General features: G+C 27.9%; 1 protein-coding gene across 1 annotated transcript in view; it reads left to right on the plus strand.

Moving 5' to 3' along the window:
* LOC100159302 (PDZ domain-containing protein GIPC1) overlaps nt 1-11970 on the plus strand; it is a 25833-nt gene extending 13863 nt beyond the window's left edge. Inside the window, 6 exon segments of the mRNA NM_001293391.1 lie at nt 9662-9758; nt 10571-10704; nt 11103-11241; nt 11342-11448; nt 11530-11608; nt 11697-11970. Of these exon segments, the coding sequence (NP_001280320.1) occupies nt 9662-9758; nt 10571-10704; nt 11103-11241; nt 11342-11448; nt 11530-11608; nt 11697-11857 (717 nt within the window). The 3' untranslated portion in view covers nt 11858-11970.
* The last annotated feature ends 3519 nt before the right edge of the window (nt 11971-15489 follow it).

Raw genomic sequence — 15489 nt, forward strand, 5'->3', positions numbered from 1 at the left:
TATTAGCGTTGTCTATACAGGGTTAAATTTTCAAAGTGTTTCGACTTTTTTTGAGCTATTTATAGACAAATGAAATTTTCAATTTTTCTAAGTATTTTTTTTTAAAATAACGATAAAAAATTTTTGGTTGGATAGAAAACTTTGAAAATTTAATACAAGGTTTCTTATAAGTTGTTCTCACAGTGATAAAAAAAAATCCAAAATCGTTAGTCACAATTTTTTTTTATAAGTGCTTAAAGTTTAAATTTATACGAAATATGTCAAAATTGCGAAAATTTGCAAGTAATTTTGTGGTTGAAAAATCGTAAAATTTTTTTCTTTTATAACTAAGCTTTTAAAATTTGGTACAAGGTTCTCCATAAGTTTTTCTTTAAATATCTGTAAAAAAAACTCAACCGGACTAAGACAAAAAATTTTTAGGAGTGTTTGAAATTTAAATTTTTACAAAACCGCATTAAATAACGGTTTAGCCTCAAACGATTTTTGATATTTGTTATTATTCAAAAAGTATGAGTCGTAGACACTTGAAAATTTTACCAGTTGTTTAAATTGACATTTTCTTTATATAGTTTTATTTTCAAAATATTTCACTAATTTTTAATCTATTTATAGGCAATTGAAATAATCGATTTTTTTTGATTTTTTTTTTATAAATGTTGATAAAAAAAAATTAGCTGGGACAAAATACTTGAAAATTTAATATAAGGGTCCACATATGTTGTTCTAACTCCCATTCAAAAATTATAAAAATACATAGGCACAATTTTTTTTTATAAGCATTTAAAGTTCAAATTTTGACTAAATACGTAAAAATTACGGCAATGTTCAAATAATCTTAAACAGAAATTCATAAAAGTTTTTCTTTTTAATTCTAAGATTTGGAAATTTAATACAAGGCTCCTAACATATTTTTACAATAGCAGTTGCAAAATAAAAGGAATACATTGTCACAATTTTTATTTATAAGCGTTTAAAGTTCAAATTTTGACAACATATTATGTAAAAATCACGAAAATTCGTAAATTATTTTATGCTAGAAATTCATAAAAAATTTTCCTTTTATATCTAAGATTTCAAAATTTAATACAAGGCTCATAATATATTTTTACAATAGCAATTGAAAAATAAAAGAAATATATAGTCGCGATTTTTTTTTTATAAGCATTTAAAGTTCAAATTTTGACTAAATACGTAAAAATTACGGCAATGTTCAAATTATCTTAGACAGAAATTCATAAAAGTTTTTCTTTTTAATTCTAAGATTTGGAAATTTAATACAAGGCTCCTAACATATTTTTACAATAGCAGTTGCAAAATAAAAGGAATACATTGTCACAATTTTTATTTATAAGCATTTAAAGTTCAAATTTATACGAAATATGTCAAAATTGCGAAAATTTGCAAGTAATTTAGTGGTTGAAAAATCGTAAAAATTTTTTCTTTTATAACTAAGTTTTTAAAATTTGGTACAAGGTTCTCCATAAGTTTTTCTTTAAAAATAATATATCCTAGACTGACAAATCATCTCCGTTCAGAATCGTTTTTCGTATACAATGATATAATATCATTGGATTCAAATTTAATTCCATCCATTACAGTAACCCACTTGTAACCTACTGTACAGCAGAGCGGCATCCACGACTTACCCGCCTTTTTTTTAAAATACATTTCAAAATAACTCCAATTTAGAATTCACATAATTTTAAATAGGTACATTTAAAATTTAAATATATTAAAATTAAAACTCATTTTCAATAAATCTATTATATATTAATACCTGCATTTGGGTACGAATATAAAGACAAAGGTCTGCATAGATAATTAATAACGTGGAATGTAGATGTTCACTATATTGTGTACCTATTATATCATATATTCTTATCATAGATATTTAATTCATAATTGAGAAAAAAAAGAATATATTGCACAATCTTTAGCTATAATAAAACGCATAATATACGTTTTGGAGGTTTTCTTTGTTAACAGACATTTTATTCGAGTAGGAACAAACATAATAATACAATTCAGCGAAGAAAGAATGTAATTATATTCCAAACATTAGTGTTTAGAGTAAATTGATTAATGCAGTTAACAATATTGTCCTGTCTGAAATAGTGAAATATTAAAAATGTACGTAAAGCTAAGGTTCTATGTTTTATATATTATTATATTGTATACACTCTAAATAAGTGTAAATAAGAACAACTGTTGAACTGTAAAAGTAATAAATAAATTTTTTTTAAACTTATTCGCAGGAATATTAATATTAAATTATAATTATAATCGATTATAAACTATATAATAGACTGCAATATATTCAAATTTAAGGTGTTTATAAAAAAAGTCAATATGTACTACTAGCATAGGTAATTATTATGCCCTAAAAAGTGCGCTAATTTAATTTGTAATTAAAATTGCAGCATATTTTAATTTTTAACTTTCTCTAAAACATTTGGCTATAATTTATTTATACCCAGTAATGGTTATTAATGTGTTTTATGATTATTATTAAATAATAATTATTAGAAAACTCATTTTGATTATCAAGTTCAAATTTAAATAAAACATATTAAATACTTCTAAGCAACCACAAAAATTTACTGTTTATTTCTTAGTATCCAAATAATAATTATTAGAGTTTATATAACTTGACCCTCAGTTTATTTATTGTATAATATAACATGGATTTACCTATAGATTACAAAATGATTGGTTGTATATTTGTACGGTTTTCAGTATTGTTAAATATATTGTTACATTGTTACATTGTTCTCAGAATGTTTTTGTTATTTATTTCTGGTAAATAGTTTGAATTAATTTCTATTGATTACAATATTTTCAGTGTTCGTGTATTGACATTTTTAGAATACAAAATAAAAATTTTACAGTCGACGTGCAAAAAAACCATTATTGCACTAATCGCACCTAAAAAATATAAAACAAAATAAGATTTCTTATAGAAAATAATAAATGCAATAACTTTCTGTAAGAACCTAGGTTAGGTTAGCTTATGTTAGGTTAGGATCCTAGTAGGTTTTTACTTCTAACTTCAATAAAATGCTTAGAAAATAAATATTTGGGTGGACGAATTGTACCTAGTTCGTAGTTAAATGTAGTTAAATGCTATGGACGGAATGTTTCGCAAACGGATTTAATTGACGCAGTAATGTAAATTTCACTACTCATCATAAACGGGGGACACTTCGTACCTATATATAAGACGTATTAATGTATTAAATGATGTACGCTTGATGACGTTTGCGGTCGGTAAAACGCTGAGATCAACAAGTATATCGAAGTGAATAAACCACATATTAAAGGATGGTAGATTGTTAGATACTATAGATAGTACGTACCTATAATAGCCTCACATGAGAATCGGATTTATTATTATTTAATAAGTTTAATATATTAATTATTAAATAAATAAGAAAATTATATTAATCATCATATTTATGTATAAAACACATCAGCAAAAATGATTCAAGTACAAAGTACCTAGGTACCTAATATGTGTAAAAATATAAACTGATAAACATTAATAATTGACTATTCTTTCATTAAGGATACATTTGGTATAATATATATTATTATATATTGGATTCAATGGATATTTATACCGATTACCGACCAATGTCCTACCGGCTGCTACCGTATACCAGCTTAGACACTAATCTATTAACATGATAAATCATAATTTAACATTTAATATTATTATATCATTATATTATGCGAGTAATTATATCTATTATGCAGCTGTTTCTTCATTCGTACATTTCGAAATTTAATGCATGGGATACTATTATAATTATTTTTTTTTTTTTTGAAATTTAATTGAAAGACGAATATAATAATTACACCTTTGTTGAAAGTATTTTCTATAGGTGTACTAATAGTTTGTCTACGAAAATATGTACAAAATTACCTAGTTTTACGGATGATCACAAATGTTCTTTACTATAAAACTGCAAGTAAAACATAATACTCGTATACAATTTAAAATGTATATGTATCTCTATTAAATTGTGTTCAGTACTTCTGTATGATAGCTGGTAATAGGTATACTCGTATGTTATAAATATTATCGGAGCACAAAATGTTTTCATTTAAAAAAATTAGTTTTGTTCAATAAAAAAGATATTAAAAAAAAAAGGTCATAACATTATACTCAGTATAAATAAGTACGCATTATACTTACATGTATCTACATCAGACTTTAGCTAACCATAAAAAAAGAACTGAGATTAAAAATAAATTTGTATAATAATTTCGTGTTTTGAATACAGCTATATGCACAATGTTATAGACCATGGTGCACGGTTAGTGATTTTTAGAATCAGACCGATCATTATCAACATGTGCCGGATACTTTTGTACTGGTTAGGACCAGTAATTGTTAATTACAACGTATACATAATAATTTTCATTTCGAAAATAATTCGTCGTTATACGATATAACAGGATGGATCAGAGGATGCCAATTGCCAATGGAAATCAGAGTGTGTTCTTATTTAGCACCACTAAACATAATATAATATATTGTGACCTAATTGTCAGTACATAATAATATTATAAATAATGACGTTCCTACACATTATACACCAAACAATGAATATGTAGAAAAAAACAATTACCATAGAATAAAACAATTGATAAAGTAATATAGCTATATATTTTTTAACAGTAAACACTGTTCACTATTTCGAAAAATGTTTAAGGTTTTGAAAATATATTTTTCTACATGATTGTAAGTAAAATAATATGTTTTACCTTCAGAGGCGGACTTACCATTTTTCCGCCCCTAGGCATTACAACACTAGCGCCCCGTACATTGGCGTGCTCCCACGGGGGAGGGGGTAGTAATGTTCCATGAACTATAAAGAACTATAAAAATTGTATTTAGGTATTTTTATACCAACTAAACAAATAAATATTAATACAATTTTGCATAGGTACATTTGTACACTTGTACAATAATTAAATCATTTTGCGCCTTGATTTATGTGAGCACTCTAATCTCTATAATCGTAATTGATTAGCAAATTTCTGAGCAGTATGCAGTATGCACTATACAGGAGACGGGCGACAGTGCTAGCGTCGCACGTCGTCGCAATATTTATTATTATTAATTACTTTATCAAGAAACCTGATTTCCAGAATTAATTCCAGTATTCTAATATTGTGGTGCCGGGTGCGGGGTGAGGTGGGTCATTCCACTAAGCACTGTGCGAGTTATCCCCCACCTAGCTAGTAGAGTGGCTTTATACAATGTAGTAATGTACCCGGCGGCCCGAGGCAGTATATTTGACTGCCTTGGCTGGCGTTTTGCGCATGCGCCACTCACAATATTGTACGTGTGTACGCCGCATACCCGTATACCACCTCCTATGCATTAACACAGGCAACGCCGGCAACTGCCTCGTCGAGTGTCGATGTCGAACCTCTAGCGGTGGCGGCGCGCGCTGGTCGCAGAATTAAACTCAAACGGCAAGGTTATTATAGCTTATAAATTAAAACGTTACTGCGACGTGACTACGTGAGCCATTCTCCAGTTTCATGCAAGTTGTATACGTAAAAAAATAATATAAAATATAAATTTAGGTAAATAGAATTATGAAATTATGAAAAATTAAAAAGTAAAAATTAACTAAAAAATTTCGCCCCAAAAAATATTGCGCCCTAGGCCAGTGCCTTGGTGGCCTATGGGTAAATCCGCCCCTGTTTACCTTACTATAAAAATACTTGTTTAAAGTGGTTGAACAATATTAATTATTATTAAATTAGAAATATTATGGGATAAATAATAAATATAATTCAATTTAACAAATTAAATCGATTTAAAACAGAATACTATGTATAGAGTTGATATAGAGATCTATACAGAAATTGCATTATAAATATTAATGACTGCAACTTTTGTGTTTATATCTATTAATAATATAGTGCAAATAGTGCATTCAAAAATAGACAAATTATTTTTGACATTTAAAATATATTTAAAAAATAGGTTTTATGGAAATCAAACTTTGTTTTATAATATTGCTATATACGTAATTAAAATATTTTTAATATTAAATAAGAGCGTGTTATAATAATGGACGCGACTTACTAATTAAAAGAGGAAGAGCTTCTAATGAGCTAGGTATAAAAAAATAATCACACAATATTAAATATTAGTTATAAATTATCACAGACATTAGTCCCAAGCCTATACACGTTTGTATATAAACTATAAAAAGATAATACAATATATTTCACAACCTGCACATTACACATATTATATTATAGACATAAAATAACTTATATGACTCATATTATAATATAATATTACACTTATTGCGGATTAAAACCAATTGAGCAGCTTAAACATGTCTCGAAAATTAACATATATTAAAAATAATAAATATATCGAGTAGGTATACTATAACATCTATGTAGTAACTATACCTATAATATAAGTACAATATACAACAATATTTACGTTATTACTTATTAAATACACAAAAACAATATTCGAGATGATTTTTTTCATGACGTAATAGTTATAATAATAATATACATACCTATTAAACTGCGTGTTTAAAGGCGGGTATAGGTACACGTCATCTTCGACGATGCAAGGAAATCTCAACGATATAATCAGCTGTATGGCATGCTTTCATAGAATAAAACTGCCATCTGTGATAAAAAAACAAGGAACACACATTACGTTATATTCATACCGAATGAAATAGGTATCGTAAATAAAATTATACAATCCACTTATACACCGTAGTCACGAGAGCCTATATACCTACAGCTATTTCACGTGAAAACGTTATCTTTTCCTTCTCGTTTTTTAACACGTCACGTAACACGTGCATAATATATAAGTAATTATTTTTAGTAAATAATAATCATTATTATTATTGTTTTGCAAATATTACAACGTAGGTTGTACTATAGGTACGCGGTTTCTTCAAATCTGTAAAAATTACAAATGTTATTAACACTTGAGTTTTTAACGGCTGACGTGCATATATTTAATATATGTTGGTACCTATAAATCATAGATAAGTAAATGCTATAAATTATACGCTTGTTTATTACTTATTTATACATATTTTTGACGAAATGATCCATTAATACATATAGGTAATATCATTATAATATTCAAAATAAAAATAAACGTTGTCTACGTATAAATATTTTGATATGGTATACCTCTGCCCAGTGGCTGATCCAGGGAAGGGGGCCCAGGGCCTCGCCACCCCCAGACCTCTTCAACAGACAGCAGCCTTTTTTTTTACTTACAGAAATATTTTAAAGTGTGTAGTGTATTTATGGCTTCGATGTAATTTTTTAGGAGGCCGCCCCCCCTAAAAAAAAAAAAAATTAAACCCTAGATTCGCCACTGCCTCTGCCCAGACACTGAGTTCTCAGTCACAAATCAATATATAAGTATATAATATGGAACACCAAATAATTACTTAACATCAGTTACGCTTTATAAAATCTTGTATTTTTTAATATCTAAAAAGCTGAAGGGCACGGATACAGGACATTAAATTTCAAGGTTATGGAAAAAAATAATTGAATGCTAATTTAAAAACAAATAGTAATAAATCGTTGACAATTTCTTCGCATTTCTTCAGCAGAAGATTATATTTATTTATTTATTTTTTTTTTTTATTATTTTTATCCCGCGGCAACTTAGGCCTTTGGGAGAGGGGAGGTACTGTGAGTTTTAGAACGGTAGGTGAGTGTAACACGTGGGTGTATTTTGGCAGAATTTCGAATGGGGCACCCGTAGGTTTCTGCCATGCCCCGGGGTGGGGGATGGCGGCACTTGTTCTCCGGACACCGTGACTTGCTTGGAGAAAAATGCCGCTCAGTGGCCGAGAATCGAAACCGCGACCGGCAGCGCCGCAGCCGACGCGTTAGACCGCTCGGCCACTTCGTCCCTCATTATATTTATTATATCTATAAATAAACAAATATGTTTAATAATCAAAAATTACAATATTATTGTATCATCACTAGAGGTATACCTAAATATATTAATGTATATTCAATATTGATCATAACTGATAACTGACAAGTCATATTCATTAATTATGTAATAACCCGATCGCTCACAATTTAATTAAATGTTTAATCTTCCACAAGAATAATATTGTAAAAGTTTGTATTAACTTCTTCTACATTAGAATTAAACATACAAATGAAATGTGTCTATTTAAGATATTTCGTTAACAACTTATTGTTTTAAAAAATGAGAGAAATAATATTTTATTTTCACGTATACCTATATATTTTACAACTTTAATTATTATTTTTTAATAATATATTATATTATTAATATACACCTATGTAGTATGTACAGTATGTACAGTGTATTTATCAACAGCGAATCAATACAATTTTGAACTGTACATAAATAAATAAAATACCGAACCAGTGAAGTAAAACAAGTTATAATATGACGTAGCATAATAAACTCAAGTCTAAACTCAGGTAGGTATCACAATTCACAAGTATTGGGAAAATATTATATAGCTAGGTGTCGTTGTTATATAAGTATCGATTAGAGATGCAGTTTCTTGTAGAAAAATCGATTATAACATAAACCGGATATCTAGATGTGCAGTAGCATTAAATTATTAAAATCAGTTATCGGTTTCCGGTCAAGAAGAAGACAAGAAATATAATATAATAAATACTTATGTGGCTATAATATGTCCATAACAAACTGCACCGGAAAGCGAGCATAATATTATATTATTTATACTATATTGGTCCGGTCACTAAAATATAGATGACATTGCGTGATTTTTTAATTTTTTACCATTGATTAATTTCCTGGTTCTCCGGTGATAGTTATTTATGTAGTACATTTTACATCGTCATGAATCATGAATAAGTATTAATTCGTACAACGACTATATAATAATTATCAAATTAATATATTTTACAGTTTCAAACTGGTCCATTAGCTTTTCGTATCTTTATCCGACCGCTTATTACTATATATTATATATTATATACATTTTAAGTATCCGTTATACAATAATATTATTATAACTGCAGCGTAAACATTATTTTGGAGGCCGTTGAATTGTGGTCGATCGTTATTCATTACGTAGTACACAGTCAAATAGTTGTTGCGTTAAGACATCAATAATTATTATTATTATGAGATTCAACCAATGGAACAATATTCAACTGCTAATACTATGTATTTTCTTTGGAACTGTTCCATCAATGAGAAATTCATTATTACGGTGTAATGAAACACTTTTAATTATCCGTATCAAACGCAAATGACTCGAAACTGAAAGCATAGCGCACTAATATAAGCGCGTCATATTTTCATGATGTTATACACCAGCTGAGTATTGAATTTATAATGGCAAAAAAGCGAGGTACCTAGGTACTGCTAGATATTTTTTCCTCTATACTATACCCAACAATATATTATCTGTGATTCCACAGTTTTTCTTGCAGAGAAAAAATATCTAGTAGCATGCTACTAATATAATATTATATATATTACGAAATTAAAATTTTTTTTTAAGAAACATACATATTATTTAATACATTATACATGATAGGTTTAAACTTTAAAGTATAGGTATTTGTATAAATAATATGCTAAACTATATTTAAACTTCTGTTATAGATTCTGTTTTGCACTTTAAATACTCACAAAATGGACATGACTAAACTTCTGGGCAGTCAAATCGGTCTGGATGATTTTATTTTCGTACATCGTAAAGGTAATTTAAAAATCGTTCATTTTACTGACTAGTAGATATATGATGTTACAATTGTTACATTGTTACATAATATAATTATGGTAAACGGAAAATTGGTACGGTCTTTATAAACGCGGAATACTGGTATGGTCCACAATAGTCAAGGTTTCCCAAACTTTTATGAAAAAAAAAGAATTAAATATCAACGATTATTTTTAATTTTATTTTACCGACGATCGATGGGAAACCATCAAATATACACAATACCTTACCGCCTAAAAGTTCAAAAAAAAAAAAAAAAATAACCTTGCAAGACAAACTACACAACGAATGTGATAGATTCTTAAATAAAGCAATTCAAATAGGACAATTTTTAAATAATATAGCAAAGTATATGAATTAATTGTTATTAATCATAAATTATATTATATTATATTTATTGTACCTATATTTTATATTTATTTTATCTGCCTGCTACTTTGTATGACGTACTTATTTGTGTTTTGTTATTATTTTTTTGTTTTAAGTATTATTTAAATTTAACTTGTTGACGATGGTGATTTATCAAAATTATATTATAAACATTGTAAATATTTTAGGACCCCTGAAAATTAAATTTTGAATAGTACCAGTTTTCCGCATTTTTTATTTCTTTTTTTATAAATTGTATGGACCGTATCAATATTCCGAGCATCTATAATTATATAGTTATTCGTAGAAATAAATTCTAAAAAAGATATTTAATTTAATAATATTATGTATTAATTTAGTAAATTTTACTATTAATCATACATCTATTTATACTTATATATTCTTATGTTTGATTTCACAAGGACGGCCAAAAGAAATCGAAATCGCCAAGACAAACGAAGCACTTGGTCTGACAATCACAGATAATGGGTCTGGATATTGTTTCATAAAACGTATTAAAGAAAATAGCATCATTGATAACATTTCGTACATAAGTGTGAGTTTTTTCTGACGAAAAACATTTTAAATAATGAAATTGTACTTTTTTATCATATATTTCATGTAACTTGTAAATGACGTATCCTTTTCTAACTATGTATAAAATATTTAAATATGTAAGATTATATTTTAAAATGGGTTTAATTTATTTGGTATAAGTACATTTTAAACTTATTATTAAAAAAAAAAAAACATTGTTTAAATTATTAAACTTATAACTTATAAGTCTCAAACTCTCTTCTATAACAGTGAATCGTGATATAATATATATATACGTTACCACTTTGGTAGTTATATACTAATTATACTACTAACTGCAGTCTAAGAAGGGTTTATAAATATAATTTGATTTTTATGGATATACCAATTTAGTAATATATATTACTTATTTTACAGGTAGGTGATCATATTGAAAAAATAGACAATGAAACGATGGTTGGCAGAAGACACTACGAAGTGGCCAAAATGTTAAAAGATATTCCAAAAGGATCTGTATTCACGTTGCGGCTAATAGAGCCAATCAAAGCGGGATTTTGTATGTAATTTTTAAGGATTAAGTCTAATAATATAGTCTAATGAAATTAAATACTTAATTCATTAATTTATTATGTGTTCGTTTTTTTTTACGTTATCAGCGAATATCGAGCCGAGGGGTTCCAAACGAGGGAAGAATGCTTCGTACGGAAATGGGAAAGAGACGTTACGGTTCAAAGCCAACGGGGCGGCTGAAATTCAAAAAGAGGTAATACAATATTTTGCGTGTATCAATATTTAGACCAAGACTTGACCGATAACAAAAAAAATGTATCTAATTTGTTTGTAGACTGACGAGTCACAAAAAGGTATTGATAAAATCAATCAACTGCTGGAAAACTTGTTGGGAATTAGCGACTTCGAACTTGGTAATTTTTAACTGTATAATATAATATGTTTGTATCAAACAAATATTAACCTATACTTAATGTTCTTTGTTTTATTTCTCGCCTACAGCTACACAGATCTGGGAGAAAGGAGAAGATAAGTTGAACAGCATGGACTTTGCGGAGGCTGTCGACAACTCTGATTTAGACGAATTAGGATTCACGGACGATTTCATCATTGAACTCTGGGGTGTCATAACAGATGCTAGGGCAGGACGTTTGAAAAATTAAATACCTACACAATAATATGTATTTAACCGCCTTCTTATGTGTTTAATTTTATTTTGTATATTTATACTGATTATAATATAGTCGAATAAAAATGTATTTATAAATGATTTCAATAATTAGTGAATATTATAATTAGGTATGTACTTTTTCGTAAAACCGAAATTTGATGCCTATATAGGTACTAAAATGGCTGTTACAAAATATTTGGATTAATGTAAGTAATTTTAGTATAGGTAGGTACCCATTGGCGTCATTTGAGGGGGGGGGGGGTACAAGGTGGGCATTTGCCCCTTTCTGATTTTAAAAGCGGCCCGATGGGCCGGTGCCCAGTTGTTGCCGTTTTACTATTATTATATTTTATTAGCTTAAAAATATGACTATTTTATAATATTTTCAGAAAATATTATTGGTACTATGTACTAAGAAATTATTGTCACAATGATACATTTTTACTAATTGATAGTTGGAATATATTTATATTTAGACGTATGCGGGGACGCACACATTGTATGTATGAGTATGTATTAATGTATGTTTGTTTGTGTGAGTGTGTTTTGTGAAGGAAAATGAACATAATATTAATATTGGTGTATGCACAACAATAATAATAATTAGTATCATAATCTCGTGTAGTTTAATTTCTAAAATCTAAAATTAATACAAATTCTAAAAACAACAACCGATTGGCGCTCTAATTGATTATCATTGATCACGGACTTCAGTTAACTCGCGACAGTCGTGTATTATTCAACTATTTTGCGTATTGTGTTAATATTATAGTAGTACTTTATTCTACCTAAATTAAATTTTTTTTTTTTCGTGACTCGTGTTTACACAAATTTTTTTATTTGGGCAAAATATGACTTAAAAAAAAATAAATGAGTGGTTTGGCGAAAAATATAAAATTACCGCTCAAAAATCGAAAATAATTTCTGTTTAATAAACAGACAAATTTTGAGCCCATAATCAAGCAATTAAAAAAAAATATATTATGATTTAAGATAATATTAATTTGTAAATATATAGTATACCTATATAAGGTAATAAAGTATGGGCCATTAGTGATAAATCAGGTAAAATTGGTCTATAGATAATGCAGTTGATATATTTTCAAAAATAAGAAAATGAAGATATCCTAATAAACTACTAATATTTTTATTTATTAATAAAAATATTGCCATAAAATAGTTTGTAGACTTTTAAATGATATAGGTATACAATTCTTTTTCTAAAATATCTGCTGCCTTCTATTTAAAAATGATGTTACCTAGTTAATAAAAAGGGTACCGTAAAAAAATTTAAGTAGATAATATGTGGTTGCGAGCGAAGCGTGCGGATTTTTTTTTACCCATTCGGGCCGGTCAAAACCTTTGCCCCCCTCCATTGAAAACTGAAATGACGCCACTGTAGGTACCTATATATTTTATAAGACTTTCATATAACGTTTGCAGAATTTTAATTTTGAATCTACTGTAGAGTAAGATACAACACTATTACACTCTAGTTACTATTAAATTACCGTTCTTCGTTCACACTAGTTTTGTATTACATTTAATAGCGTGACCAAATGAGGTGTGAAGTTAGTAGGTAGTAGCTATCTATATAGTAGCCACGTTGTGAACACGATTTGATTATAATATTTAGTACAATAAATTACTAGGTAATTCATACATTTTAATAAAACTGTTTTATAAATATCAAAGTGTTTATTTCAATAAATTATTATTTAAATTATTATACTTCCCCATTAATGATACATAAACTGTATTCAGTCATTCAAGACATTAGATACAGTCATTCATTATTCAAAATAATAGGTAACAGCTAAATTAACTTGAATATTATACATAAATATGGGAGAGGTCTGGAGCAATTACAAATAAATGCATTTTAAATAGCAAAAAAAAATTTAATCAAAGCAAAAATAATTAATGAACTTATCTTTAACCTATATCGTTTCAAAAAAAAAGTAGGAAAAGGTCTGAGGCAACAACAGGTACATCCATTTTAAAAATAGAAAACAAATTATTCAAAATGATAAAACTGAAAAAATAATTAATTAGCATCATATATTATTTAATAACTACAATACTACATTGTATACCAAAACATAAAAAAGGAAGAGGTCTGAGGTTCCCGTAGATAAATCTGTTTTAAAAAGCAAAAAAAGAAAGTTAATTCAAATTAAGAATTAAGCAACTTTAATTTGTGATAGCAGTCTAATCTGATTTTTAAATACAAATAAAATATTTAATAATCATAAATTATTCAGAAGACGCCTATTGGGATGGCTGATAATGTATATCAGCTACCAGCTTTTGTTACTTACATTATAAGAATATACATTTTATTAATTTTAATTTTATGGATATAGAACTGTTTTTAGATTCAAGGTAAGCGTTTAAATCAATGTGCTGGTAAAGAAGCCACTTTACGATTTTATTGCTGAGAACGATCATGAGGGAAATCACTATATCAGTGTGCTAACAATAATATAGGTGCAGGTACAAGCAAAACATTTGCAATCAAGGATTTGAAAATAATTGGTATATAATATAATTGGTTAGTATTTTACAATCTTAGTTTCTTTTATATGAATATGAAAATTTTTATTTAAAAAAATATTTGGACGTTACGTCATTATGAAAACATTCTAAGCTCTGAAGGATCGACCCTTTTTAACCAAAAAAAAAAAAAAATAATAATAATAGAATAAGCTTGGACTGGCAGTGACCAGAACTGAACATAAAACAAAAAAATGTACTATATTATATTATATTAAGTGGATAACGAGTGGATAAGTACTGAAATATAATATGCTGGGCATCATGGTTTATGGTTTATGGTTTTCATAGGTACTACCTAGGTACGTGAACGATATGTTTTAATATTAGGTATAAATTATGTATTATGTCTTATAGTAATTTTAATACATAATTTCACACTTAAAAACACTTTAAAATTCACACTTCAAAACCACAAGGGCTTAAACACATTTTTGGGAGCATACTACTTGCATCCGAAATGATTATCAGTAGCTGAATTGCGTTCCGAAAAAAAGATTCAAAAAGGGTCATAGTCTATTTGCGTCCCGGTCACTCGAATTCTCATGTTACGATTTTCTTATTTTGTTTTAATTAAAATAAGAATGACTGTAGATACTTGAAAATTGTACTGAATGTTCATATTAGCATTTCGTCACCTAAGAACCATCATGCCAATCTCAAAAAATTCAAAAATACGTTTTATATTATATCAATAGATTCGTAATTTCGAGACGCGTGAGACCAAGTGATTAGTTTTGATGTTTGTCCGATAGGTTCGCTGTGAAAATTCAAAATGTGATCATGGCCTATCTAAAATCATTTGTTATTAGTGGTATCATGGCCTATCTAAAATCATTTGTTATTAGTGGTATCATGGCCTATCTAAAAATATCGGAACTGCCACCAACAATAGAGAGCCGTCAGCAACCAACAACTCGATGAAATTAGTTTTACTAATATTATAATTATTATTGACAATAAGATGAAACGTTTTAGAGTTAGTTAATGTCAAGAGGTATCCCAACATTCAAAATTCCTAATAAAAAAACAGTTTTTTGTTCACCCTGAAAAGTTGGGAAAACTGAG

This window comes from Acyrthosiphon pisum, chromosome A2 (assembly GCF_005508785.2).
Source record: "Acyrthosiphon pisum isolate AL4f chromosome A2, pea_aphid_22Mar2018_4r6ur, whole genome shotgun sequence".
Taxonomy (NCBI): Eukaryota; Metazoa; Arthropoda; class Insecta; order Hemiptera; family Aphididae; genus Acyrthosiphon; species Acyrthosiphon pisum.